General features: G+C 61.1%; 1 protein-coding gene across 1 annotated transcript in view; it reads left to right on the forward strand.

Annotated features, from left to right (window-relative positions):
• The window catches only part of VAC14 (VAC14 component of PIKFYVE complex), a 76,367-nt gene that overhangs the window by 18,395 nt on the left and 30,354 nt on the right, over nucleotides 1–27,618 (forward strand). Inside the window, exons 11-14 of the mRNA XM_043898023.1 lie at nucleotides 4,151–4,295; nucleotides 4,407–4,472; nucleotides 16,454–16,610; nucleotides 24,618–24,750. Of these exons, the coding sequence (XP_043753958.1) occupies nucleotides 4,151–4,295; nucleotides 4,407–4,472; nucleotides 16,454–16,610; nucleotides 24,618–24,750 (501 nt within the window). The remainder of the gene's footprint in view (nucleotides 1–4,150; nucleotides 4,296–4,406; nucleotides 4,473–16,453; nucleotides 16,611–24,617; nucleotides 24,751–27,618) is intronic.

Raw genomic sequence — 27,618 nt, forward strand, 5'->3', positions numbered from 1 at the left:
AGGCTGGGGTGCCTGCTCTGCCGGTTGGTGCTGCCTGAAGCGGGCTGAGCTCGGGCACGCTGGCCTCTCGCAGGGTCCCCGCGAAGCGTAACTCGGGCTGCGGGTTTCCGACGCACAGTCACCCCGGGCACTGCCTGCACAGGGGGGCCGCTCCCACCGCGCCGAGGCCCGCCGAGGGCGGCGGGACCCCTCCCCGCCTGGCAGACAGCCAGCAAGGTGACAGTCTGCTGAAAGCTCTGGGTTCTGGCCTTGTGCACGAGACTGGGTACGGCTTTAGAGGACCATTGTCATCGGGGGCATTCAGTACAGGCCTCCAGTACAGTATACTGTACTCTTCAGTACAGTATAGCTGGCTGCAGCAGGCAAGCAGAAAGATCTAGAAATCAGTGCTTCCCAACTTTTAGCACCTGCTGATTGAAAGATGTGCTAAAGATCTTTTATTAAAAAAAAAAAGCTCTGAATTCAGAAACAGTTCCTTTTTTAGACTTACCTTTGTTCTAATTTGATTAGAGCTGTAACATAGTGCCATAAAGGGTTAGATGTTACAGAAATAAAGTGCTGCTTCCCACGGAGAAATGCTGGACTTTATCAGGATGTGTTAGTGATATCAGAACCCTTATGCCTGAAGTCAGTATTTTAACAGCCACAGAAGCACCACGCATTTGGAAGTCATAGTACATGTACACGTATGACCTTCGTTATGAGATGCTTTCTGAGAAAGTGCACAGTGAGAACAAGGTTTTGCAGACAGCATGAAATAACTCACAAGCACCCAGGAGTAACTAGACTCTCTGGAACCAGCACAGAAATGTGTTCTAAGCTGTGACTGAGCTCCGTTCCGTTCTCCGGGTGGAGTGAGCCAGGGTGGAGGCTGCACACCTCTGGCTCCAGACCAGCAGCTCAGGAGCTGAGCACCGGGCGCAGCATGCCGGCGCTAGGAAGAGCCCAGGTTCCAGAGCCCCGGCTTGGCGTGGAGCTCACGCCGAGCCCAAACAGTGCAGCCGGTCCCCCGGCAGGGTAGCTGAGAGCTGCCCCTCGGAGGCAGGATTGCCCCCTCTCCCCGTCCGTGGCACCCTGGGCCGTTCGGCCTCCCAGGCCCTTCACCTCCAGCCAGCCAAGGACGTGGGAGCCAGGGAGAGTGTCCCCAGCTGAGGGGGGGACGCACCAGGCCTCCTGGTCCTGTAGTGTCCCATCGCGTACCAAAGGTACCCAGGGGCCTGTTGGCTGGCTGAGGCCGACGCCCACCTCACTGTCAGTCTGGGGTGCCCCGTGTCTGGGGACGGCCGCTGTGGGCACACAGGGTGCCGCCCGCTCTCAGGCCGGCTGCGCGACACCCTTCCTTCCTTGTCTGGCCCCAGGGCAGCGCCCCGAGGGAGGTGCAGTCACAAGCCAGCCCTCGGTGTCTGTGCTCTGTAGACATGTTTCGCTGGCCCGCAGCACCTCAGGATTGTTGTCAGTCAAGGAGCCCGGCTGCCCGAGGGGCTGTCTAGCCTGGCTTCCTGGGGCCACTGGGATTTGGCCCACCGCCCCCCCTCCCCCCGAGATGAGCAGCAGCTTCCTCGGTGTCCCCCTCCCTGGGAAACAGTGCTGCCGGGGTGCTTGAGTGCATGCAGCGCGTCAGGAGGCAGAGCCGTGCGGTGGGCAGGGCCACCCTGGGCTCAGACGCCGAGAAAGCGCCGGGTCCACGCTTGGCAGCCGCGTGGTGTGCACAGGTCAGCTAGCGCCTCCCCGCTCTGCCTGCCTCATCTGCAGACTGGGAGTAACACGGCTCAGCGCGGAGCCCAGCACAGTGCTTGCCCAGAACCTGCGCGCGCATCGTCTTGCGCACACCGCTGTCGTCACTGCTCACTGTCAGAGCCCGACCCCCAAGCGTCATGCACCCCCCAGGGCCCGGGCTGCAGGTGGAGCGGGAGCTGGGCTCACACTGCCTCCCGGCCCCCAGCAGCTCGGGGCACAGCTGGGCCGGGTCCCAGGGACCTGCCAGGCCTCCCCCCAAGGGCTGTTTCAGCCAGGAAGCGGCAGGACCTGCCGGGCGGGGGAGCCCTCGTTCACCTCCTGCTGTGCAGAGGGCCTCTCTGAAGCCCTCGGCTCACAGGGCCAGGAAGGGGCTTCCAATCATTCCCCACTGCTTTCCAAGCTCATTTCACTAAGACCTCGGGCTCCAGGAAGGTGTCTGGAGTGTCTCCAGCCGTGGGATCCTGCCCACCCAAGAAGAGCTTACAGAGCACGCCCGAAGGAGCCCAGGAGGAGGCTGGTGCGATGGGGCACAGCAGGACCTGGAGGTCAGACAGGGAGAGGGACGTCAGGAAATTGTCAGAGGAGAGGGAATGCACGGGCAGCCTGGATGGTGCCGCAGAGCCGCGCCATCCACACATGCGCCTCTGCCCCTCGTGACCGCTGCGCACGCCGTGGCCTGTCTGAGCCGAGGGCGCTGATGGCAGGAGACAGGCGGGTTTAACAGACTCAGGGCACTGAAGAGAGTGCACAGTCTGTTACTAATCTCCGCGTCGACTTTTATGTTGATCACATGTTGAAATGACATTTGGGGCTTATTGCATGAGTGCGTGCTCAGTTGTGTCCGACTCTTGCCCTCCAGGCTCCTCTGTCCATGGAGTTTCCCAGGCAGGAATACTGGAGTGGGTTGCCATTTACTTCTCCAGGGGATCTTCCCGACCCAGGGACCAAACCTGTGTCTCCTGCACCTACTGCATTGGCAGGCGGATTCTTTACCACTGTACCACTCGGGAAGCCCTTGGGGTATAATGGGTTACTTAAAATATATTGTTAAATTTAATTTCACCTGTTTCTGTATACTTTTTAATGTAAAACCAAAAAACATAATATTCCATGTGTGACTTGCATTATATTTCTAGTAGATAGTGAGAAAGAGAGAGAGGTGAAGAGCAGCGGGTTCCTGGGTGGCTGAGACTGTCTGGGAGCCCGCCTTTGCCACCCTGGACTTGTCTGTCTGTGAGTGAGTTTCTCCATCTGTCCAGGCTGCTGAAGAACTCAGATGCTTGGCTGTCCTCGGAAGACCCCAGCACTTGCAGCCACACGGCTCTTGGGGAGCCTCAGCGGCAGCCCCACCCCAAGGCTCAGTCTGCTGGGCCACATCCCTCACATGTACAGCCCCCCGGCCACCAGAGGCTAGAAGTGCCCGCTCATGCCCCCAAAATGAGCTCCATGGGGAATCATCAAACCATGTTAAATAGCACTTCCATTTAGCACTTTACAGAGCTCAGAACCCTGCCCTTTAGGAGTTCACATCAAACAAGCTTCAGAGAGGCTGCAGGCGAATTGGGAAAGCATAGGCATTGAGTTCCTGACGCAAATGAATAATTGAGCAGTCTGGAAATACCACGGAAGACCGTTTTGTCCGGGCAGGCAATGGCGTCCTGCGTCAGATGGGAAGGGAGCCCCTCCCAACACCTTAAGGGCCCCTGTCCTTAAGGGCCCCATCCCGGCCTCTGTCTGGGGACCCCACTTTGGGCAGAGGGCTAAGGGTCTGTTCCAGCGGCACCCAGTCTTCCCGGGGCTGCTTGGCAGGACTTTTCTCTGCCTGGAGACCAGCAAGGCTTCAGGCCAGGGCAGCAGGGAGCCTGCACCCCGCCCTAGAGCGCAGGCATTCTGAGCAAGCTCCGATCTACAGGCTGAGCCTGTCACCTCCTTCCTGCCTCAGATGAGAACGTTAACAACTTCAGAGGCGGCTCTGAAGGCCCCTCACCCAGGCCGGCCGCTGTGCTGAGGGCCCTGCATGTGACCGGTTGAAGCGTCATGGGTCCTTGTTGGAGAAGTGGGCTTCGGGTGCCTGGGGCAGGGCCTGTGTTACTTAGGGGCGTCCCTGGGGCCTTTCCCTGGACTCTTTGGGCAGGGAGGTTTTGTTTCATTGACAGGCTCTGGACGTAATGCGCTGAGGGCGCTGAACTGCCTTTCAGCTACGAGGTCCGCTGGCCCCGTGTCCGCCCTTCTGCACCTTCTCTGGTGCAGCCCGCTGCTAGAAAGGGGGCTGCGGGTAGCTGCCCAGCAGACTGGCCCTCCTGCCGCAGCGTGGGTGTCCGCGCTCCCACCTGGCAGAGCAGCACCCCAGCGCCCCGGGTGGGGGTGCGGGCCTGTGGGCCTCAGGCCAGCCCCCTCCTGGTCTCGCCCGCAGCGCAGAGAGGGCCCCAGTCACCCTCCACCTGGACGGGATCGTGCAGGTGCTGAACTGCCACCTCAGCGACACGGCCATCGGCATGATGACCAGGATCGCCGTCCTCAAGTGGCTCTACCACCTGTACATCAAGACGCCCCGCAAGGTGAGCCCCCGGCCGGAGCGGCGCTCCTGGGTGGTCTGCAGGGCCTGCCGCGCCTGGCGGGGCCCTGGGGTGGGAGGGCCCTGCCGCGGCTCACACGGCCCCTCCCTGCAGATGTCGCGGCACACGGACAGCCTGTTCCCCGTGCTCCTGCAGACGCTGTCGGACGAGTCTGACGAGGTAGGTCCCCATCCTCCTCCGGGCTCTGGCCGCCGGCCTCCCCTGCTGAGGGCACGGTGTAGCTCAGGGGAACTTACTTTGCTGTGTTCTCTTAAGCCAGCACCCCTAAACTCCCCCCGTTGCTCCTGTTTGGTGAGGAGCAGCCGTCAGGGAGAAAGCTTTGTCTCCTGCCCTCTGGAGATAAAGGCTCTTGCTCTGCTGGCCCTTCTGATGAGCGCCGGGTCTGGCTGTAGCGAGGAAGCCAGTCGGGCAGGGAGCCCCCGGTCCCCGGGAGGCCATGGGGAGTGTCGGCAGGAAGCCCAAGGGCGAGCTCCGGCTGCCTCGCTGCCCGACCCTGCGTCTAGGTTTCCTTTCTCCATCCAGTGGGGTAGTGACAGCACAGAAGGGTGTGAGAAATGTCTCCAGAAACGCCGAGTGCTGTGCCGGGCACCAGCTGAGCCCTCGGAGCACCAGTTGTGATCCCTTTCAGCTGACTCCTTTCTGGCCTCCAGTTTGAACTTGGACCCTGAGTCTTCACTTTTGTTGGGGGTCACCACAAGCTAAAGGGAGAGGCTGGCCCCCTCCCAGGCAGCAGGAGTGACCCCGAGTGGGGTGGGCAAGGGCTGCGCCCTCAGCCTCCCCACACCATGCCAGCAGCGTCCTGCTCGGGGGCCTTCTTGGTCGGACGCCCCGCCTCCCGGCCGAGGAGCAGGGCTTGCAGCCGGGCATTGCCTTCTCCTGGGGGGCATCCCTGCCCTCCACCCATGCCCACTCCGGGCTTTGTGCTGGATGTTGGCGGCCCTGGCCCTGACCCACCCCTCTCCTGCCCTCCTCTGGGCCCCATGAGGCAGTAGGTGCTCGCATCTGCAGACCTCCCAGCGCCGAGCAGGAGAGGACAGGGGCTGGGGAAAAGGGAGCGGGACCTGGCCCATATCTTCCCATGCAGGAGGTATCTCAGTCTCTCCTGGGCTGGCCCCTGGCTTGTGTGGGGTCCCGGGCAGCCAGCCTGCAACCTGACTTTGCTTCCCTGACTCTGAGCCACAGAGAGATTCAGACAGGCAAGTGTCCACCTCCAGGTCCTCTCAGATCCTCCACGTTTTCTTAAACTCAAAGCAGATGGTCTGGGCCTCTGCTCAGTACCCCTCCTGCCTGTCCACCATGCACCCGTGTGTGCACGCGCGCACACACACTGCCTAACCCCCCCGCCACTGCAGTGCACGTACACACACACAGACACCCCGCCTCCCCCCACCCCCGCCGCTGCAGTGCGAGGCCCAGGTGGACATGGCCCGGTTCTGCGTGAGTTAGGACTGACTCGCTGCACACTCACAGCCCTCATTTCAGCACAGAAAGGGAGAGAAGAACTTCGCTGATTGGTTCCTTCCCCAGGACTTTAGTGGAAGCAGCTGAGTTTTCAGTCCTTTAAATTGAGTTGTTTAATCCCATCCAGCCTTCTTCACCCGCGGTTGGTTTTTGTGTGCGTGTGCATTTAAAGGGAGCCGGAGGAGATGCAGTCCATTAAACAGCTCTGTTCAGGTTGCGGCTGTGGAAACTCGATTTGCCGAGATGCCAAATGTTTTCGGGTTTTGGGGCACATCTTGTGGGCCTCCAGTGGGGAGAGGCTGCAGCTGCTCTTGGGGACAGTTGCCGGGGGTGGGGTGGGCAGGCAACGCTGCTGTTAGCAGCAGTTCAGAGTCCCCGCTGTCCCATCTCTCTCCTGGGGAGGGATTTGGGAACCCAGTATCACTGCTGAGTCGTGATCCTGCCACGTCCTGGTTCTTCCCCAGAATCCTGTCCCTGGTGAATCCAGTGACCTTGAGGGTGTCCTGTGTACTTGACAGTGGAAATGCAACCATGAATGAGACAAAGTCCCTCTTCTCCTGGAGCGAGCTTCCGTTCCAGGGTGTCCAAAAAGTGCCCTCTGGGAGGTTTCCCCAGTTATTTTCAGGCACGCCCCTGATCTCAGATTGGAGCTCCAGGGGTATAAAACCCTGAAAGCCCATTCAGTCAGATCAGCCCACAGCCAGACCGGGGTGGGGGGAAGCCCCTTGCTAATAGACCGTAACCACGGCCTGCCCCACGCAGGGCTGTACACTCAGCCTAGGTGGCTCAACACCCGAGTTAGCCCGTTAATAACCGCCAGCTTGTCTGAAGTCATCCCAGTGTCAGGGAATGTGCTTAGACACCTTCCCTGTGGTATCCAGAGAACCCTCGACAGTTCTTCTGCAGGAGAATGGTGTTGTTATTTCCATTTGGCAATTCAGAAAATAAGGCTGGGGAGGGGAAGTAGTTGGCACACACCTGGGAGTGGTGGGGCCAAAACCAAGTCTGTCTGTCCCCGGAGCACGCAGTCGCTGCACCTCTGTGCCTGTGTTTCCCCTGTGTGGCCCCCAAGCTCGTGCTTGGTCATCGTATCATCCCCCCATCACCTGGCCTTTTTCTCTCGTGCTACAATTTCTCGAGAAGACTGTGCAGTCTGGTGTGGAGAGGGCTGTGGGGCTTTGGAAAAGCTCTCCCTCAGCGCCCTGATCCGTTGTCCACTCTTCCGACTGATTTACAGGAGCTCTGTTTATCCAGGACATCCCATCTATGGTCTGTGTCGCAGGTGTTTTCTCTCCTAGTGTGATGGTGATAAACCCGCATACCCGTCACCCTGGGGGAGAGGCACTGGCCCTGGGGGACAGAGTGTACCAGGTGTTCATGATGCAAGAGCTGGCCGCAGGGAGAGGCCGAGCCTCAGAGCCCCAGCTCCGCCGCCACCACGTTCCCCAGCCCCCGGCACGTGGCCTCCCTGGGGTGTCTCACGGGCCCTTGTTTCTCTGCCCGCCTCCCCCTGCCCCCTTCCAGGGACAGCTCGGCAGTCCACACCCCTCCAGGATCCTCGGTTGTCTTTGCTTCTCCTAATTCAGGATAAGTGGCTGCTCCCTCACTACCGCCTGCTCCTCACAGCCTTGATCTGAAAATCCTTTTGTCAGAAACAATTTTGCAGGTGTCAAATTAATATTCTTGGCACTGGAGTAGAAATCCTCCCATCAGCTAGCGATCCAATGACTTGTTTTTAGGTGAAAATGCGACCCTGATCCCACAGTCTGGAACGCGGGCACATATGCAGAGCTTTCTGCAGGATCCGCGGGCGGCAGGGCCGCTCTTTCCCTGCCCAAAGGTGTCAGTGTCAGCCACCTCCCGAGCCCACAGCTGCCCGGGCAGGCTCTGCCCGTGAACCCCCGGACGACAGACGGGTCCTGTCCACGTTCCCCGTGGTTCCCATCCCCACCCCAGCCTCAAGCACAGCTGCCTCCCCACCTGCATTTCAGATCCGCTACGGGTCATGGCAGGTATGTGTCATCACACACGTGCCCGGAGTGAGCCCTGGCGTCAGCTGTGGGCTTCAGAGGTGATGTGTCCCAGTGCAGGTACACTGACCGTAACAGGAGCACTGCCGTGGTGACGAAGACCGTTGAGGGGAGGCTGTGTGTGTGCCGGGCCAGGAGGTGCGTGCGAAACCTCTGTTATGTTCTGCTCAGTATCGCTGCAAACCTAAAACTGCTCTAAAAGTTGAAAATCTATTTTAAACAAAAATATGTGGGATTGAAAAAAAAGTCTTAAGTTTCAGAAGAGGTCTGGAAGGAAGGTCGGGTGCCCCTCCTCCCCAGGGACCTGGGCTGCTCTGACCTGCACGGAGGGCAGGGTGTCTCCACCTGCCCTGCCGACTGCTGTTTCAGGAGGCCGAGGAAGGCTCCCTGTCTGTGCTTGGCCCTTCCTCACAACCTGTCCATCACCCTCAGTCTTTAGGGGCAAATCGTGCCCCCAGGAGGGAAGGCCTGCTGCTGGAAATGGGCCGTCCCTCCATGTCCGCCCCAGAAACGAGGGCTCCCCCTTGTTGCCTTCATCTGAGAGCAGCTTAGAGAGGCGGGGGTGGCCTGTCTGACACCCCCGCGCTGGCTTCCTCCGGAAACCATGGGGGCTGCTGTGTGCTGAACCCTGTCTGGGAGAAGGAGAGGCAGAAACCAGTTTATGGAGTCATGGAGCTGGTCAGAGTGCATCGCACCCTTTGTCTTCAGAAATCTGCCTGGTGGTCCAGGAGTAGTTTCATCATCCCCCGTGTGACATGAGAGGAAGCTCAAGCATGAAAGAGATAACTTGCCAGGAGCCAGCTTTGGAAGCTGGGTCTGTCAGATTCCAGATCATCTAAACCCCACACGAGGTCTGCCCTCACTCACCTCAGTGAGAGTGCCGCTGGGAGGGGTACTGCTCTATCCAGGCTGGATGCACTTGGCTCTGACCTGCCCCCCGGGCTGCCCCAGGTCTGCTGAACCCCCTGGGCCCCACCCCAAAGCAGTGAGCCATGGCGGGACAGCCCAGATGATGTGGCAGCCGCCCAGTGGAGAGCAGGAGGACAGCCTCTGCCCCGTGCTGCCCCCACTGCATGGTAAGGCTGAGGCTCCTTCCCACCTCTGCTCTCCTCCCCGCAACGTGCTCAGGCTCAGTTCGGTTCAGTCGCTCAGTCGTGTCCGACTCTTTGTGACCCCATGGACTGCAGCACGCCAGGCTTCCCTGTCCATCACCAACTCCGGGAGCTTACTCAAACTCATGTCCATCGAGTCGGTGATGCCATCCAACCATCTCATCCTCTGTCATCTCCTGCCCTCAATCCCTCCCAGCATCAGTCTTTTCAAATGAGTCAGTTCTTCCCATCAGGTGGCCAGAGTATTGGAGTTTCAGCCTCAACATCAGTCCTTCCAATGAACACTCAGGACTGATCTCCTTTAGGATGGACTTGTTGGATCTCCTTGCAGTCCAAGGGACTCTCAAGAGTCTTCTCCAACACCACAGTTCAAAAGCATCAATTCTTCGGTGCTTGGCTTTCTTTATAGTCCAACTCTCACATCCATACATGACCACTGGAGAAACCATAGCCTTGACTAGACGGACCTTTGTTGGCAAAGTAATGTCTCTGCTTTTAATATGTTATCTAGGTTGGTCATAGCTTTTCTTCCAAGGAGCAAGCGTCTTTTAGTTTCATGGCTGCAATCACTATCTGCAGTGATTTTGGAGCCCAGAAAAATAAAGTCAGCCACTGTTTCCACTGTTTCCCCGTCTACTTCCCATGACGTGATGGGACCGGATGCCATGATCTTAGTTTTCTGAATGTTGAGTTTTAAGCCAACTTTTTCACTCTCCTATTTCACTTTTATCAAGAGGCTCTTTAGTTCCACTTTGCTGTTTGCTGTAAGGGTGGTGTCATCTGCATATCTGAGGTTATTGATATTTCTCCCTGCAATCTTGATTCCAGCTTGTGCTTCATTCAGCCTGGCATTTCTCATGATGTATTCTGCATATAAGTTAAATAAGCAGGGTGACAATATACAGCCTTGACGTACTCCTTTCCCAGTTTGGAACCAGTTCCATGTCACCTCCGTTTTCCTCCCTAAAAAGGAAGGAAGTTTGGGCTGGATTGTGTTAAGTCCCTTCTAGCCCTGACTCTGTGTGGTCCTGACTCCACTGCCTGGAATACTAATGCGGCCTGCTCAAAAGTGGACAGTCTTCTGTAAGAATGGGGCTTGTTTTTCCTTCTCATATCCTTGCCTCAGTTTTTATTTCACTCCAATTTTAATTCCATCCACTCTCCAAAACAAACAAAAACAACCCCGCCACCCCGCGCGTCAGTTCTGAGTGTTTCTGTACGGTCGGATCACACGGTCAGGTCGGGCGCCAGCCTGAAGCACCGAGGGGCGAGACAGCGGCCAGGAGCTCAGTTCTGCCTGTGGAGGGCCCACCCCACATGGAGAGGCGAGGCGGGCCACCACTCGATGGCCCAGGTGAGGACATGCGGGCCCTCCCGCTGCAGGCCTCACGGCTGGTCCTCTCTACTCTCCCTGGTGGACCCCGTGGCCTCCTGCGGGGCTTGGGAAAGAAAATGAGGGGCGGGAACAAACGAGCTGTGGCCAGCAAGGCGCGACCAGGCCTGCAGCCACACGCCCCGGGGACGGGGGCTCCCAGCCCCCACGGCACAGCAGAGGCCCCGGCCGTGGGCACCGGGGAGCCCTTGGCAGCGGAGTGCTGCCGTGCACGGGCGGGGCCCTGCGGTCTCAGGCCCAGCATCACGCCGGGGGCGCCTCCTTGGGGTGAGGCCGCCACCCCATGCTCTAGGAAGACAGGTTTGTGCTGGGAGGGTTTGCAGTCTATCTCTGTCTGAATTCCCTCCACTGATAGGAAGGTGAGGACCCGGGGCTGCACCATAACTAGAGCACGGGGCAGAAGGCTGCCCAGAGGGGCGGCTTGTTTCCCAAAGCAGGAAAAGGCGGGCCCAGAGGCGGCTTCATGAAGGGGAGGAGGGGGGGAACCACCTTCCCCTGGACAGGGCTGGGGCTCCCAGGAGGGGCCGGCCACTTGCCCCAGCACGTCTCTCCTTGAGCTCGAGAACTGATCAGGCATCTCACCTAGAAAGGCCGACGTCCACCCACCCCACAGAGTCCCCCGAGGCAGCCACGCACACCAGGGCCACCGTCAGAGCCGCCAGAGCTCTTAACCACCCGGCTGCCTGGGCTGTAGCCTGGGCCTGCGCGAGCTGCTCTCTCCCGTGGGGCCTTGTGGCCTGGGTTCCCCACAGGCCCCCAGCGACCGATGCTCGTGTCTGACTGAGAACCTCGGTGTGGACCCGCCCCAGTTCCTATTGGGAGCTTGGGGCCAGGCCCCATCTGTCAGTTCCAGCACCCTCTCTCCCTGCCGTCGCCGAGGTGGCCACCCAGGGCCCTTGTTTTCACACGCACACCCCACCGCGCCTCACCTGGGGCATCGTCGGTAGCCAAGATCTCTCCCAGGACGTGCGTCTGTTTTTCCTCCTCCGGAGGTGGCCAAAGCAGAGTCGGTTGCGTTTCCCTGACGTCTTCCTGTTGGCAGTTTGCAAGGCCTGCTGACAGGGTGGGGAGTTGCTAGAGATGCTGAGGGCAGACGTGCGCCTCATGCTCACTCGGTTCCCAGCCTGTACTGGGCCTCACTTGTCCACAGCAGCCCTTCAGGCGTGCGTTCTGCTGCATCTCCCCTTACCAAAGCAGAAACCGGCTCAGAGAAGTGAGGTGACCAGGTCGGGATCTTGGCCGGATGCCCCGTGAATCCGTGAAGGCATGTCTGTCAGTACACTACCCGCTGCTCTGCTCCTCCGGGCCGGCCAGATCCCTGTCTGTGTCACTACAGCACCCAGTACCCCCAGACCTTCTCACGGCCCTCGTCACACGCCGTGAGGGCAGAGGCGTGTCTGCACACGGGAGGGGCCCGGACGCGTTTCATGAGCATGTGCACAAGCAGGAGGCGCGCAGATGGCAGCAGAGCGCATTGTGGCCCGTCCTGCCTCCTTCCTCGCTCACGGGGGCCTGGGCCTGCCCGCTCGGACAGAGCTGAGTGGGGCTCACACGGGGCTGGGGTTGAGCAGAGGCCAGGCGCCCGTGCTGCTGTCCTGGTCGTCGTGGACCGGGCCCTGGAGACAGCAGCCCCTCGGCCTGTCGCCTGGTGACCGAGCTATAACGGTGCCCGCACTGCCCCAGGCTGCCCCATGCGGAGGCCCCTCCCCGTCCCTGCCCGCTCATGGGGAGAGTTCACCTCCTGCAGGAGTACCTGCCAGTCAGAGCTGCAAGTGAGCGAGGCCTTCAGCAGGAAGCCCCGGGTGGGAGGCAAGGGGGGCCTGTCTCCAAGCCGGCTCACCCCGGGAAGCTGGGGGCCCTGTCTCCAAGCCGGCTCACACCAGGAAGTTGGGGTCTCTGTCTTCAAGCCAGCTCACCCCAGGCTGGCCTTGTCCCCCTCTGCCCTCTGGGGCGGCGGCTGGACGGTTCAAGCTGCCAGAACCCGCACTGTCCTGTCATCAGGGAACTTAATAAGCATCAGGTGCTGCCCTTTGGCAGTATGGCATGGAACTGGCGCCTTGGAAGGACTTCTGAGTCCACTAGAACAGAAGAAAAGAAAAGAAAGCTGTTCCTGATTCCTAAAGGCGTGCGTTCAAAGTCGGGCAACAAACCAAGACAGAATTCTTGTTCCTTTTTTTCAAGTTGTTTTTTGCTTTACTGAGGCATACAAGGTCTTAATCAGGGTGGTTTCCTCAATGGGAAAATAGGTCTAAGGCTGAGCAGTGCCCTCGCTCGCACCCCCAGATCTGGGAGTCTTTTTGGCAGAGCTGCCCCAGTGCTGTAGAAGGCAAGGCTGTGGGCCACCTCCCCGGCATGCTGGGCCCGGCCTGCTCCCGTCCTCATGGGGGAAGCTGTTCTGGGGAAACTGCCCCCTCGGGCCGGGCCAGGCCAGGCTAGGGCCTGGTCGTTGCTTTCTCCAGCCCGGGTCTGCTGTGTTGAAGGCCGGCGGGTGCCAGCAGCCATCCCCCAGAGCTGCACGGGGTCTCAGGCACACAGGAGCTGTGCCGGGGCCTGCGGACATCCTCCCCCCGGCCGCGGCTCCCCGGGTGCCACTCCTGGGCCGGCAGCTCGGCCTCCTGGACCGAGTTCTCCAGATGAGTCCACCAGGCATTGGGGCTCGAGAGGCCTGACCCCCTGGGCTGCAGCCCTCGTGAAGGAAGGGGGCAGGCTCCTGAGTGGGAGGAGGCAGGCGGCCGCAAGTCTTCCCATGCAGGCCCGGCCTAGCGCCTCTTCGTTTGCTCTCAGTTTCACTCCCCAAGAATAAGGGGTAATCCAAATTGCCCGGGATCTCAGGTGTGGCCCTGCAGCCGCCCTGCTGTGGGCGGAGGCATCAGCTGGCCTGGGCGGCGCCTGCAGACCTTGGCCTCAGGCCTCCTGCGTCCTCTTCCCCGCCAGCCCAGGTGCCGCCCTCGGAGGCTCGTGCGGCTCCCTCCTGGCCGAGACTACAGAGGGCCCAACCCAGGGAGTTCCTTCCCTGCTCGTGGGACTGGAAGGCTGAGCCCGTTGACATCTGGGGCCCGGTCAGCTGACCAGGGACCTAGCCAGACTCTGGACTGAGTTTCTCAGAGACACGTGGGTAGAGAAATGGAAGATTTTTCCAGCCATCCCTTGGCAGAAGCTCTCCAGAACCATCCATCTTCCATTTCCTGCCCAGCTCTGCAGCTGCCGGGTGCCTCGCCTGGGACTCCGTGTCCAGGGGTCTGGGCGGGAGGAGAGGATAGGCCTGCAGGCCTGGGGGCTTAACCTTGCAGAGCTCTGGGTCTCCCCTGGTCCCGAGGTGGTGAAGGGGCAGGCAGGAGCATTTCCAGGAGACAGAAGGGTGCGTCCTGCAGTGAGGGGTTTTCCAGGGCTGTTCTGTGGACACGCTGTGGGGACAGAGTGCCTGGATGCACCAGTAAATGAGGGCTGGAAACAGCTGTTGTCCAGGAGACTGTCCTTGGCCTGCTGGAGGGCAGGGGCTGACAGCCTATTGCGGCCCATCTAGACAGTGACTCCCCTCCCATGCTGAAACGTGCCCTTTGCTGCTGTCCGGCTGCCTCCCAAAAGGAAGGCCTTCCTCACTTTGCTCCCCAAGCCACGGAGGGTGTGACACCCCGTGCCCCTCCCCCCCAGCCGCCTTCCTCCTGGAGCTGCTTTGTCAGATGCTTTCTTCCCCAGTTGCCGCTGACCTTTTCTCTCCATCGGTGGCCAGCCGGCTCAGGGACCAGCTGATGCGCCTTCCCCCTGCCCCCCCAGCCCGTTGCCATGGTAACCACAGGCCCTCCTGCTCCTGCAGAATATTGCTTTCTTGTAACCTTCTTCCCTCCCTCTCCTTCCCCCCTTTCTTTCTCTCACACAAAAAGAAAGCACAAGTGTTTTATATTCATTCTGCAAAATCTGTGGAGCGCATACTAATTGGCGTGGCTTCCTCCCACTCTCTGTGAGCCTTTCCCATCCTCGGGGCCAGGACCATGGGCCAGGGTCGGCATGGGCCCAGCCGGCCTGCGCACTGCCATGGCACTGGCTCTGCGTGTCCTGAGGCCGCGTGGGGCATTTCTCACCTTGTGTCCAAGCCCTGAGCGTGACCGAGGCCACGGAGACCACCGTGTCCTTGTCGCCAGACTTCCTGCCCTCAAGCCGAGGGCCGTGAGGTCTTCAGGGACGAGGGGAACTAACAGCCTTGCTGGCACAGAGACCAGAGCCAGGTCCAGTGGACGGCGGCTCCTTATGGTCCCCCTGATGTCCCCCGGGGCTGCCCCCCACTGCCCAGGCAGAGACAGAGTCCTGGCCTAGGCCTGTGTCCAGATGGTGGTTACCCATAGCCATGTTCAGCTTGGACTGAGTGGTTTTGCTGGTCTGCTGGGGGAGAGCCAGTGGCTGGACTGGATGGGCTGGACTGAGAACCCCAAAGTGGCTGCCCACCAACTCCCCACTCTCCTCTTCCCGCCATTGCTTGACCTCCGCTTTGGCGGCCACTCTCAAGTCCTTTGCTCTAGAGCCTGAAGGGGACAGTGTTACTGTTCCCCAGCTTCCACCTAAGGGGGCTTCCACTATGTGTGTGTACACGAGGACACATGGTTTTGCTCCAAGCCCACCTGTCTGTTGGCTTTAGCCCCCAGGGGACCAGAGACAAATCTTCTGATACGGAAGCACGAGAGGGGTGGCCAGGATTACTGAAGGAACCTGTAGACAACATTTCCGGCTGCAATTGTACAGTAGAAGTGTGTGGTCTGCATTCATTTGTGGGTTGGTGTTAAGCTTTCTAAAACGAGAGAACGTGGAATGTGAAACGCAGATTTGCTGGCCGTGCGGTCCTGTGGGGAGGCGGCGGCATACTGGGATGGGTGACACAGATCCTCCTGATGCAGAGGTGAAGCTGGAGGCCTGGGTGTGTGTGCTGCTGTCCCTGCCCTATCCCCGTGCAGGGCTGCTGGCAGGCCAGGCCCCAGATCCTCACACAGAAGTCATGCAGGAAGCGTCTCCTGTGATCGGCACAGCGCCCTGACAAGGGCGCGTCCCCGTGGGCACACAGGAGGAAACAGCCTCCCGGTCCCCTGCAAAGCCACGTTCAGACACCCTGTGTCCAGGTGGTGGTCCTTGATGACCTGCCCCTGCCTGGTTTCCACCCCCACCCCACACCCCGCTCCAGGGCTGGGCCACAGCTCGGGCTTCGGGAATGTGCGTCTGGGTCTGGTCCTGTGTCCATGAAAAGCTTCCGCTAGTTAAGAAACTGCTCTGCATGCCTCCCTCTATCCCCGGTTCCCTAGCAGATCTGGGCTCAGCACTCCCGAGGCCCGGCAGTCCCCCTCAGGGCGAGCTGCCGGCCCCGGGGGCACAGGCACTGCACCAGGGCAGCCTGTGGCCTTGCCTCTCCTCCCGCCAGTTTGGGCCCGGCCCCCAGCAGGCGCCGCTCAGTAGAAGCTGGTGGGGGCGGGTATAGTGGAGCTCACTGGTCCAGAGTCAGGCAGCTGATGTCAGGGTTGAGACTGAAGCCAGGACAGTGAGCACAGAGCCCCATTTGTGGACTCATGCTGAGTCTGATGTGGACCCCAGGTTCCTCGAGCAGGTGCCTGTAGGCGAGACTAAGGACAGTCAAGGGCTCACCTCCGACTCGGAGCCGGGACAGCTGCCTCCTGTGGCCTCCCCCCTCACAGGGCCACTCGGTGCGGGCATCTCACGGACCAGGCCTCTCAGGCATGCTGGGTCTCCCCAAGCGTATTTTCCGATAGGGAAATAACCCGCTGGGCCTAGTGTGGGTTGTGTGACCCTTATGGGGTCAGCATTTGGCTGAGCTGGTTGAGCTGAGCTGGCTGAGGCCTGACCAGCCGGGGGCCCCCACTGCACAGACTGGGCCCTGGGCCTGAGACCCTCCTCTCTTGGGGACCAGAGAGCAGTGATCACTGGAAGAGCTGACCCCACCTTCTCCCCCCACTTCCTGCTGTCAGCTGTCTGCCTGTGTTCTCCTGAGTCTGTCTCCTTTGCAGCAGTCTCTGAGCACTCAGAGCTGTGAGCCAGGCAGCCCTCAGTGGCCTGTCGCCCTCCTGGTGCCCCTGGAGGCAGCTGTCCGTCCGCAACCACAGCGCGGGGTGGGGGTCCTTGTCCATCATCCTCCTCTTCTCTCCCCAGGTTATCCTAAAGGATCTGGAGGTGCTGGCAGAAATTGCTTCTTCCCCCGCAGGCCAGGCGGATGACCCAGGCGCCCTCGATGGCCCTGACCTCCGGGTCAGCCACTCGGAGCTCCAGGCGCCCACCCCCGGCAGAGCCGGCCTGCTGAACACGCCCGGTGAGTCTTCCCTTCCCAGATGGTTGTGGCCTCGGGGCCCCTGGGCATGGGATTGCTCAGTCTTGTCCTGGACCGGCTGGCACCTGGGCCACCCTCCTGAGCCCGGGAGCTCCCCGGGGCGAGGGCCGGCGATGTGCCACTCTGCAGGCAGCAGGCAGCCTGACCCTCCCGCCTCCCACTCCAGCAGCCCCCACCCTCTCAGGAGATCCTCACAGCCCTTTCCCTCATCTCCCTGCAACTCTTGGCCCTTTGAGCCATTGGCTGAATGTGAAACCATCCAAGTCAGCTGATGGTCTCTTCCCCTGGGATGCCGTCACCTGGTCGGGAATCAGGGACCCCAGAGGTTGGGTGTCCTGGGTGGAAGATGAGGCAGCTGTTATTTCCTCGTTGAGAAGCTAAAACTAACACAGCAGGTGGCCCGGGCCTGAGAGTGGATAACTCAGACAGGGTGTTCCCGGGCAGTCCTCGGACGTGAAGGTGGCCGTGGCGCCCCAGGAGCCCCCACTTTGGGGTCCCTCCAGCCGCAGATGGCTCTTCTCCTGCGGCCAGCGTGACTCCCAGGTCCTCCCTCGCAGGCAGACGCCACTGCCTTCCAGCGACACGATCCTGGAAAACACCCAGGGAGACAGCTTGGAAGGAGCGTACCCAGCGAATCTTGGGTGTTTGCCTGGGGTGTCTGTGTCCCCTAGTGGCTCTTGACATCCAGATACAAGGTCTTAGATCTCCTCTGATGCAAAAGCCAAGAGTCAGATAGATGTGGGGCCTTTTCAGTGGTGGCTTCCCTCACACAGCCCCACCGCACTGTCCCTGAAGGCGTCCCAGTACTTGGCCCTGAGGGCACCTGCTCGGTGGAAGTGGGGGCCAGGCTGCCAGCCGATCCCAGAAGGCCCGTGCCTCAAAAAGTGAATGAAAATCGCCCAGTCGTGTCCGACTCTTTGTGACCCCATGGACTATACAGTCCATGGACTTCTCCAGGCCAGAATACTGGAGTAACCTTTCCCTTCTCCAGGGGATCTTCCCAACCCAGGGGTTGAACCCAGGTCTCCCTCATTGTAGGCAGATTCTTCACCAGCTGAGCCACCAGGGAAGACATCTCGCTAGTAACACCTGAAGTCAGACCCCGGCCATGGGGTGTCCCACAGGCCCAGGCTGTCGCCACTGTGCATGCTCCGCCTGCAGCTGCTCTTGTTCCCAGCTGCTTCTGACTGAAGGCGGGAAGGAGGCAGGGGCTCTCGTGGCAGCCCGGCATCCTTTTCTGGTTCTGCAGGAGGCAGCGGTTTCCAGCCTGGACATTGGGCTGCGGCCGGGAGGCTCCCGCATCCTGACCGCGCGACCCCTGTGGACGCGAGTCCTCCCCTCTGTCTGTTCTCGTCCTAGGTCCCCAGATCAGCACTTGGGCACAAACCTGAAGTCTCTGGACGGGTGGCAGGGTTGCCAGAGGCTGGGGGAGCGGCCAGGCCCCAGTGTCGGGGGGGGTGCTCACTGAGAGGAGGTTTCCTGTGGGTGGGAGCAGCCCCAGAGCTCCCTGCCCAGGAAGCCGAGACCGTGCATCCTCAGGGGAGAGGCAGCAGGAGCACAGCCCCAGGCAGGGGACACGTATCCTCTCCACGGGGCTGTCTGATCTGTCCCTCCTCTGTGAGGGAGGGAGAAGGGCGTGGAAAAATGGGTGACCGTGAAACGCTTCCTGGCTAGTGGAGGGGTGGGCCGGAAAGCAGCTGTGCACAGCCCGTCCTGGAGGGGGCAGGGTGGGAGCCCTGGCCGCAGGGCCCGGCCCCGGGAGTTCAGGTAGCACGCCCTCCACTGCTTGGAGCAGGAGCTAGAGGGACTTGGGTGGCAAAGAGCTCTGCGCCCCAGCTTCTGGCCCTGTCAAGACGCCTGGGCCCCCGGAGAGGCTAAGGTGATGAAGACTTGCCCCAGCTCCCAAGGCTGTCAGACTGGCTTGCATCAGCCAGAGCCTCACCCTGAATTCATAGAAAACAGCTAAGTGTGCCAGACGGGAAGAAATTCCGTCCTGGAAAGAGCACCACGGAAGTGCCTGCAGCCAGTGAGACTCCCCGCTGCGAGGGCTTCACGGCGCCATGCACCCCGCGCGCCCTGTCGGGGTGGCACCCACCCAGCGCGCAGTCCCTGGCTGGCACCAGGTCTGTCAGGCGGGCTGTGGTTCTCCGAGGTCAAGCTCACAGCAGTAACTGGAAGTAAGAGCTGTGCCCTGTTGCTGTCTGCCTCGGCCGCCTTGGGGAGGGCAGGAGCTGGGCGCCAAGGATGCTGGCATGGGGCACAGGTCAGAGGGCACCCAGAGACGCACACGCGTTCCGTCCTTTCTCCCATGGCGTCTCTGCACACAGGGGGTCCTTCTGTCCGTTTCCGGCTGGCCACACACGGAGGCTGCGAGGCAGACCGTCTTCCGGTTCGGATCTGCCTTCCCCTGGCTCGCCAGGGCACAGCTCTGAGAACTTGCAGGTGCAGAGCTGTGCCTCTTTAAGACGGATCACCCGCCCTGCCCCCCTACCAAGGGCCTTGGGAAGACTGAGGAGGCGGGGAGCCTAGCAAAGATGGGCCCGGTGGCATAGTGCCTGCACGTCGCGACTGTCAACTCAGACCGTGCAGACAGTGCGGCGGTGGCCGTCACCTGCCTGGATGCTGCTGTGCTGGCCTCAACGTCAGCGCAGCAGTGCCCACCAGGGACCTGCTCTCGCCTGGCCTGTTAGGGACACCCCTGCCTGCAGCGCAGCGTGGTGTGGGCGCAGGCAGTGGTCTCCCTTCTGCCCAGCCCTCTTCACTCCTGGCCCCAACAGAGCCTCGGGCTGGGGCGGGGGCCGCCGCTGGGCCAGTCAGGAGGACCGTGAGCTGCCTGGGTGGGTGGCCCCAAGAGAAGCCAGTGGAGGGCTCCATCTCCCTAACTTGGGCTTCCGTGAAATGACATGAAAGCGCCCGGTTTGGTCCCCTGTGACTTGGCGGTGTCTGTGCCTCCTCTGCCTGGCTCCACATGTCTGGGGCCCTGCCAGACTCCGAGGAGAAGGGCCTGCAGGGAGGAGGGCTCTGGGTCGAGGCCCTGCTGCAGGGGAGGGGAAGCTGAGCCCTGCACAGCTGCGTCGTGACCTGTGACGAAGTCTCCCGAGACGGATGTTTGCCCCCAGACCCAGCCTTCCCAACCTTCCCTTCCGGCCCGTTCTTGGGGTGAAACTGCTCAAGTCATTGCGCCCTGCAAGGCTGTCTGCTCCCCGCTCCAAACACGTGGGCAAAGACGAGCGTGCTGATTCAGTTTCATTGCTTATAGCCCAGCCTGGTGTGACCAGATGCAGAGATAAACTCTAAAGGAAACCCAGAAAGCCATCCCTGGTGGTTCCCCAAGGACAGCAGTGACTCTGATGTGCTGAGCTCTTGTTCGGGATGGGGCTTTGTTTTCAGCACTTTCCTCATGTCAGTTCACTGGAACCTCCCCGTGGGTCAGCCCCTTCTCTGAGCACAGGCTCGTGGTGGTGCTGGCCCCGGAGCCTGCTTCCTTCACTTTCCCGCGGCCCCCCTCCCCACACCAGCCATGGGTGCTCCCAGGCCCTGCCGGGCCCCTTCACTTCTCTCTTGCTCTGAAGCGGGCAGCTGGACAGCCTTCTGGAGCCGGGGGACTGCCCGGGGCAGAGGGCTTGCTGGCCTTTCCACAGAGACCAAAGCAACTGCCTGCTGGATCGGTCCTTGCCGCCGTGGGGGCTGGGCCCTCTGACAGGGCTTCCCGCCCCCTGAGACCCCCGTCCCAGCCCCTTCCCTCTGAGCACAGGCCCTCGGTTCCACCAGCCTCCCCGTCCCAGCCCCGCCCTCAGGGCACTTCGCTGTGGGCTGGGCCTTGTGCTGCTCAATTCCTCGAGCCTGTTAGGCTCCCAAAGGGACCGGCCCAGAGGTGTCGCCCCCGGGTGGCCGGCCGGACCTGCCCTGGGTGTCTGCGGACCCTTCCCTGCCTCCCGGGCGGGGCAGTGACGCTCTCGCATCTGGTTTTGTTGAACTGTAGCGGGTGGTGTATTGAGGCCAGAGCTATTTTTATCCTGACATGTGAGGCTCGCGCACGTCACAGCCACAGAGCTCTATCCAAAACATCCCGGGGAGGCTGTTTGTTGGTGCTCCGCAGAGTCTCCTGTCGCCACATCAGGTTTCACTTAGGAACATCTGCAGTGCTGGCTCGCCAGCCGCCCGCCCCCGCCCAGCCCTGCACACCCGGTGCTCCCGGCGGCATCTGCCTGCCCTGGGCCAGCGGCGCTCACGTGAGCCTCCTGCCTGAGCCCCATCTCTGCAGCAGGCAGGAGCGGGTGGAGTCCCGCTCTCCTCGCCCTTCGGGTGCCTCCTCCTGAGACCAGGCTGCTCCCGCGAGCACGTGGTGGGGGCGGCGCGGGCCCTGACCGCCCCGTCCTGGGGCCACAGCCCCTCGCCCTGGCCTGTCCTCCCGGCAGACCCGTGAGCACGTGAGGGGGGCGGCGCGGGCCCTGACCGCCCCGTCCTGGGGCCACAGCCCCTCGCCCTGGCCTGTCCTCCCGGCAGACCCGTGAGCACGTGAGGGGGGCGGCGCGGGCCCTGACCGCCCCGTCCTGGGGCCACAGCCCCTCGCCCTGGCCTGTCCTCCCGGCAGACCCGTGAGCACCTGAGGGGGGCGGCGCGGGCCCTGACCGCCCCGTCCTGGGGCCACAGCCCCTCGCCCTGGCCTGTCCTCCCGGCAGACCCGTGAGCACGTGAGGGGGGCAGCGCGGGCCCTGACCGCCCTGTCCTGGGGCCACAGCCCCTCACCCTCAGGCTCTTCTCAGCTGCCGGAGAAAGGAGGTCAATCCAGTCGCGTGCAGAAGGGCAAGAGGCGGGCGCCCCATGGGGAGGAGCAGGCTGCGGTCGGGCAGACATGAGTGTTCAGCTGAGAGAGGCCTGGCCCTCCCCGTGGGAGCACTCCTGGAGAGTTCCTTCTCTCTCCACCCCGTCTCCCCTCCCGGGCCTGCAGCCCTGCCCAGAACCCTCTCTCCTGTCCCACCTCGAGCCAGCTGGTCAGTCAGAGCAGTGACTGGTGGGCCAGGGGAAGGAGGCCGGGAGGGAGCGAGGGAGTCGGGAGAGACGGCTGCCCTTGCCCAGCCGGCCCAGCCCGTGTTGCCCTCCCCAGGGCTCCCCGCCCGCTGCTGCAGGGCCTCCCCTCCTGGGGCAGCGGCCTTGACAGGAGTCCACCTGGCAGGGAGCCTGAAGGGCCACAGGCCGCGGGCAGCCCCGTGGCCTCTCCCGTCAGCCTCGGAAGGCACGTGGTGCCCACTTAGACTGCACCCAGCCTCCTGCTCTTTGAAGTGAGTGGCGGAAGCGTCCATGGTAAGCACCGCACTGTGAGGCCAGGACCCTCTCGACACGGCTTTTCCCACGTGCCTCTGCCCCCCCGCCCTCCCTCCTAAGGGCCTCCTCAGCTCCAGGGGCCACCGTGTTGGCCTGGACCTCGAGGGTTGACCGTGGGCCCCAGGGGCGGCCGTGGCTCAGGAGGTGGGACCCATTCGCCTCATGCAGTGCTCCGGGTTAGGGCAGGTTTGCTGGTAGTAACAGCCCCTCTTGTTCGAGCACAGACTATGTAGGAGGACCCAGGCCTGGTACATTACATCTTCTGTCTCATTTAATGTGGGCTCTCATTGCCCCCATCTTACAGATGAGAAAACTGAGGCTTAGAGGGGCTGAGAGATTTGTCCAAAGCTGCGCAGCTAGTCGGGGCTTGAGTGAAGATCTGATCTCAGGCGTGATGGACTCCCAAGCCAGTCTCTAAACACCATGTTTGGGACTTCCCTCATGGTCCGGTGGTTAAGAATCCACCATCCAATATAGGGGACAGAGGTTGGGGACTGAAGACCCCGCATGCCACATGGTGCGGCCAGAAAACCCCACTGCCTCCGTGAGAGCCGAACCACCCAGGACCTCGCCCCAGAGCCTGCTCGTCACGCAGTCCCCAGGGCCTGGGAGGGGGTGGGGGGCGCGGGGAGGATTTCTTTATGGTCAGTCACTGTTTCGATCTCTTTGTCCTTTGGAATACCATGGAACCTGAGCCTGCTAATGGGTGGGACAGGGACACACCTCCAGAAGGTAGGGGGGGACAGGGACATAAGGAGCCATGGTCATTGAGCACCCAGAGGACTGCAGGGAGCCGGACCCCAGGCCACACGTACCTCCACGCGTGGGGGGAGCCTCTGCCCTCCAGCCAGGCCTCCACAGGGGCAGCAGAATTCATGGCCTCAAGTGTGGGGACAGGGACAGCTGTGTCCACAGCCATCTCTGCAGAGTCAGCCCCAGCTGGGCCTGGAGTAACTCGATCTGTAAGAATGTGACACTCGATTCTGCAAACAGCCCCTCGGGGGCGGGGAGCAGACTGTTTGCCATTCCAGAGACACTCAGGACGGCCCTGGGCCAGGCTCTTCCGGACAGGGACCCAGAACAACATACTGCAGACAAGAAGTGCCGTGAGGCCTGTCCTTGAACTGGCTCCTCACGCAGGGCTCGCCGCAGGCACGATTCACAGGAGGTTCTGGAGAGATGACGGTAGTTTGAAGGTGTGGCTCCTGGTGAGGCATCCTCACAGACCAGTTCAGAAAGACTGGTCTGTTTTTTCCTAGGGGAAAAAAACCAGGAAACACCTTTTCCAGTTCCCATCCGCTTCCCTGTAAGGACCTCGCAAGGGTGTAAGGAAGTCTGGGTTCAGCACAGTAGACCTTCTGGGAGAAGGTCTCACTGCTGCCTCCTGGACCCCAGCATCTGATGAAGTCAGCCTGCCAGGGCTCCTCTGTAAGGCTTGCTTATGCTCTGGACGATGCTTCCACACACTTGTGCTTTGGGTTGACGCTTCTGGGAGCTGATATACCCTCTCACAGCCAAGCTTGATTCCCAGAGACCCCACTCCCTGCCTGTTTCACTGAATCGTACACTTTAAAAGGGTGAACTTGATAGTATATGAGTTGTATCGCAATTAAACTGTTACCAAAAAAAATCAGATGCCCTATTCATGCCTGAGGCAGATGGACTTGAGGATTCCTGTCATCACCACCACTTCTTTCCAGCGCTGTTGAGATGAGCATGTGCTAGAAAGCAAGGACGGGGCGACCCCAGGGATGTATGAACACACGACGTCGGGATCGGCTGCGAACTGTGTCAGCCCCACCCCAGTCCCCTCTGCACCTGATGCCTTACACGGGCCGTGTTTGAGGCTGGGGGTGGGGGTGCTGTTTCTGGCCTTCCATGTATTTTCAGCTGGGATACATAAGGGGGTGGAGGAGGAAATGGCAACCCACTCCAGTATCCTTGCCTGCAGAATCCCATGGACAGAGGAGCCTGGCGGGCTACAGTCCATGGGGTGGCAAAGAGTTGGACACAGCTGAGCGACCAAGCACGTAAGGGGGAGACCTGGAGTGTGCTTCTGGTTGTAAAGCCAGCTCAGGGTCTTCAGGGTGCTACTCTGACACAGCATCTTTGCCTGAAGATGAAGAATGTCTGATTTCAGAGCACCGGGTGCAGGTGACAACGCCTGGTCACGTTTTGCCAGGGTGTGCCATCTTTGACTTCTCCTTGAGCAGCGGTGGGAAAGGAGTGTGGCCTCTGCCTCTGGGGGTCTGTGGGCTTTATGGACAACTGGGGCTGTGTGCCTGCCTTCCCTCTTTCTTCTCTATGACTTGCCATCTGTTCTCAACCCTCCAAAGCCTGGGTGTATTTTATATATTGGGATGATGAGTTAAAGATGTGTTGTGTTTTTTCAAAAACACCTGGCACCTAGCACCTAGTCTCATGTAGGGAGTGTCACTAAGTGATGGAGGGGTGACCAGGGGAACGGGTGCGTTCGTAGAGAGCAGGGTCGTATCAGCTTGCACACACTTGTTTGGTCCTTGCTTTTTTGCTGCCAGCGTGGCCCTTGGTTGACGGTGTTCCCTCATCTGGTTGCACAGGGACTTTCCCCACCTTTTTGGCATCAATAACTACTTCCTTTCTGTGGGCATGCAGAATAAACCCCGTCTATCCCTTTCTCTGTAGGTACCAAAGGCTTGGAGTGTTCTCCTTCCACCCCGACCATGAACTCCTACTTTTACAAGTTCATGATCAACCTTCTCAAGAGGTTCAGCAGTGAGCGGAAGCTCCTGGAGGTCAGAGGCGCCTTCATCATCAGGTCAGTTCTGGGAGCTTCCCTTCTCCCACGGCCTCGGATTTTCATCCTCACGTCTTGCAATGGGTCAAGGCAACCATGGTCTCTCCTGCTTCTCCAGTGTGTGATGGTTGCAGAAAGAGGGAGAAGCCGGGAGAGGAGGCTGAGAAGAAGGGCCTGGGAGGCAGAAAAAAGACGAGGAGAGAGGGAAATGCAGGAAGCAGTGAGGGGGCAGGAGGCGGGGAGGAGCCTGCTGAGTGCGCTGGGAGTGGCGGGTAGTGGCAGGCAAGGAAATGGGGGAGCAAGCCCAGGGCCCCCAGCCCCAGAGGGAGAGTGGCGTTGAGGCCACCCTGGGGGTGGTCAAAGGATTGATTCTCAGGAGGGGACGGAAGGGCAAAGAACAGGACAGCACAGTCCCTGCCAGTTGGGAAGGACCACCCAGGGCTTCCTGGTGGTGGTGGTGGGTGTCGCTGCCCCCTGCTTTCCTGAGCTTGAGGAGGGAAGGGCTTCTCCGCTTCGGCACGTTGGCGTCTGGGGCTGGTTAATTCTCAGTGGCGGGGGTGTTCTGTGCTCTCTAGGGTATCGAGCAGCGTCCCCCGCCCCGACCCACTAGGGGCTAGGAGCACCCTCACTGCCCCAGTGGGGACAGTCAGAAGTGTGTCCCCAGACAGCGCCAAAGGCCCCCAGGGGGCAGAGTGATCCCAGGTGGCAGTCACGGTTACAGAGGGCAGAAGTGGATTCTGAACCTCACTGGCCAAAAGCGGAAGGTTTCCACGTTTGTTTTTTCACAGTGAGTTGCAGACTGAAGGGACCCCCCACCAGGAAAATGACAGACTCTCCCCACACAAGTGACAGCTAGCTTCATGTGGCTTTCCAAATTGCAGAGGTGTTGGCTCTTTTGATGAGTCCTCCTTGCCTGGAAGACTTTCAGGAAACCAGTGGGGAGAGAGGCCTTTGGAAAGGGAGTTTGTAGCTAGTTTCCTCTCTGAGAGCCCGCTGCAGTGGGTTTTTCCAGCCTCCATCAGCCTGGCACGCCCCATCGGGGCCTGGGGAGAGGGTGCTGGGGGGTCGCCAACCCCCCCAGACAGCACAAGGTGGAAGTGGGGGCCGCGTGTGCATGTGCGCGTGTGCAGGGGTGTTCCCTCTCCCGTCAGTGCCGAGGCTTCGCCAAACTGGTGGTCCTGCTGTACCCATGGTCCTGTTCAGAGCCTCCAGGGTGGCGAGGCTTCGCTTTCTCTGCAGGGTCCCCCAGGCATCCTGGACTGGTGGGAATCCTCATTTCTGCAGGAGGGAAATGAGAGGAGGCCACGTGCCCGGCTGGCTCGGTTGGAGCTAGGCTGCAGACCCCTGCACTCCGCTGATTTTGTAGCTGCTCCCCGTCCCATCTGTGCGAGACGGCCGAGCTGGGTCCCTGAGGGGCCTGCCTACCCCACATGCCAGGACCTCCCGCCACCCCGCCTCCCAGAGGGTCCTCGCCCCTCAGCCTTCTAGGGCCGAGTCCATCCAGCAGGGCAGTTACTCACTGCTCTGGAGCTCAGGTCCCTCGAGGACCACACTGGGGCCTCCGTGGGCACCGCGCCTGCCCCCAGGGCACAGCTCACTCCCAGCCTGCTTGGCCAGCATGCTCTCCCAGCCCCAGGTGGAGAACGCCGCAGGCAGGATGGAAGGCGCTGCCACTGGGCCCCTCACGTGTGTTGTCCCACCTGCCATCCTGCCTGACCCCCGAAGTAGCAGCAGCCCTTGTCATGTCCAGGTACCGCTTCCCTGGGGCTGCACCGGCCCCCTGACGTGGAAGAGGGCCTGAAGCCATGTGCCCTCCTCCTCCTCGTGGTCAGACGGGGTCGAGGTCCTTCAGCAGAGCTTCGCTGGGGCCCGCACCTGGGAGGGTCAGCCTGCCCACCTGCCTCCCGTCTCATTTCCTTACTTTCTGCTGGCGGTTTTAAAGAAGCAAACACTAGTGATGCATGCAGACCGCTGAGGTGAAGCCACAGGTCTGACAAGAGACCGTGGATGTTTCTTAACCCCTCTTTGTGGTGTTCAGCCAGCTATAAGTTGCTCCCCTCAACCCCCAGGATTGAGCACAGAAAGGAGAGAGACTCTTCTGGCAGAGAAGTGACTAGCCGTGGTTCCTACAGTGCTGCATTTAGCTCGGTCCAGGGACGGTGACTGGAAGGACAGGCGTCCGGAGTTCTTGAGGACAGACATCTGGCTGGGGGTCTCAGCCTTGAGGAAGAGGCAGGACCCTCCGCAGGTCCGGAGCGGTTTCCCCGCCCGCCTGGCCTTCCCAGGTTGCCCCTCCGTGGGGGCGGGAACGGAGCCCCTGCAGGGGTCAGACATCCGCTCGGTGTCCACGTGGCCTTGTTATCTGGTGGACATAACTGTGTAGAGGCATGTTGGGTTTGGGGAGGCCAGGGATTCTAAAACCTGATCTCAGCAGGGCTTGCTGTGCCCCGCCCCAGGCCCAGGCCCTTCTGCCAGCTGCAGGGACTCAGGGAGGCCGGGGGGGCGGGGTGGATGCTGAGAACAGGTTGTGTGAGCCGCCAGCCCTGCCCACACATGCACCCCCTCCCAGGGCGCCACGGCGGTCAGGCGGGTGCCGTGGGCACTTGGGAGCCGGTTGAAGAGGGGGCTTCTCAAGTCAAACGACCCTGGGTTCGAATCCCAGTTCCTCCAGTTCTGAGCTGTGTGGACCGTCTCCAAGCCCAGTTTGCTCTGGCTGTAAGACGTGGTCTCGTGCCTGCCCCGTCGTTCTGCAGAGCCAGGGGCAGCAGCCGGGCACAGCTGGGGGGCGCTGCTGTTGGCCTCAGGACGCGGCTGCGGCCTCCGCCCCGCCCCGTGGTCTGTGGGGAGGGGAGACCGCCCGGCAGAGGGTGAGAGAATCAGCCTTCTGTG

This window comes from Cervus elaphus, chromosome 4 (assembly GCF_910594005.1).
Source record: "Cervus elaphus chromosome 4, mCerEla1.1, whole genome shotgun sequence".
Taxonomy (NCBI): Eukaryota; Metazoa; Chordata; class Mammalia; order Artiodactyla; family Cervidae; genus Cervus; species Cervus elaphus.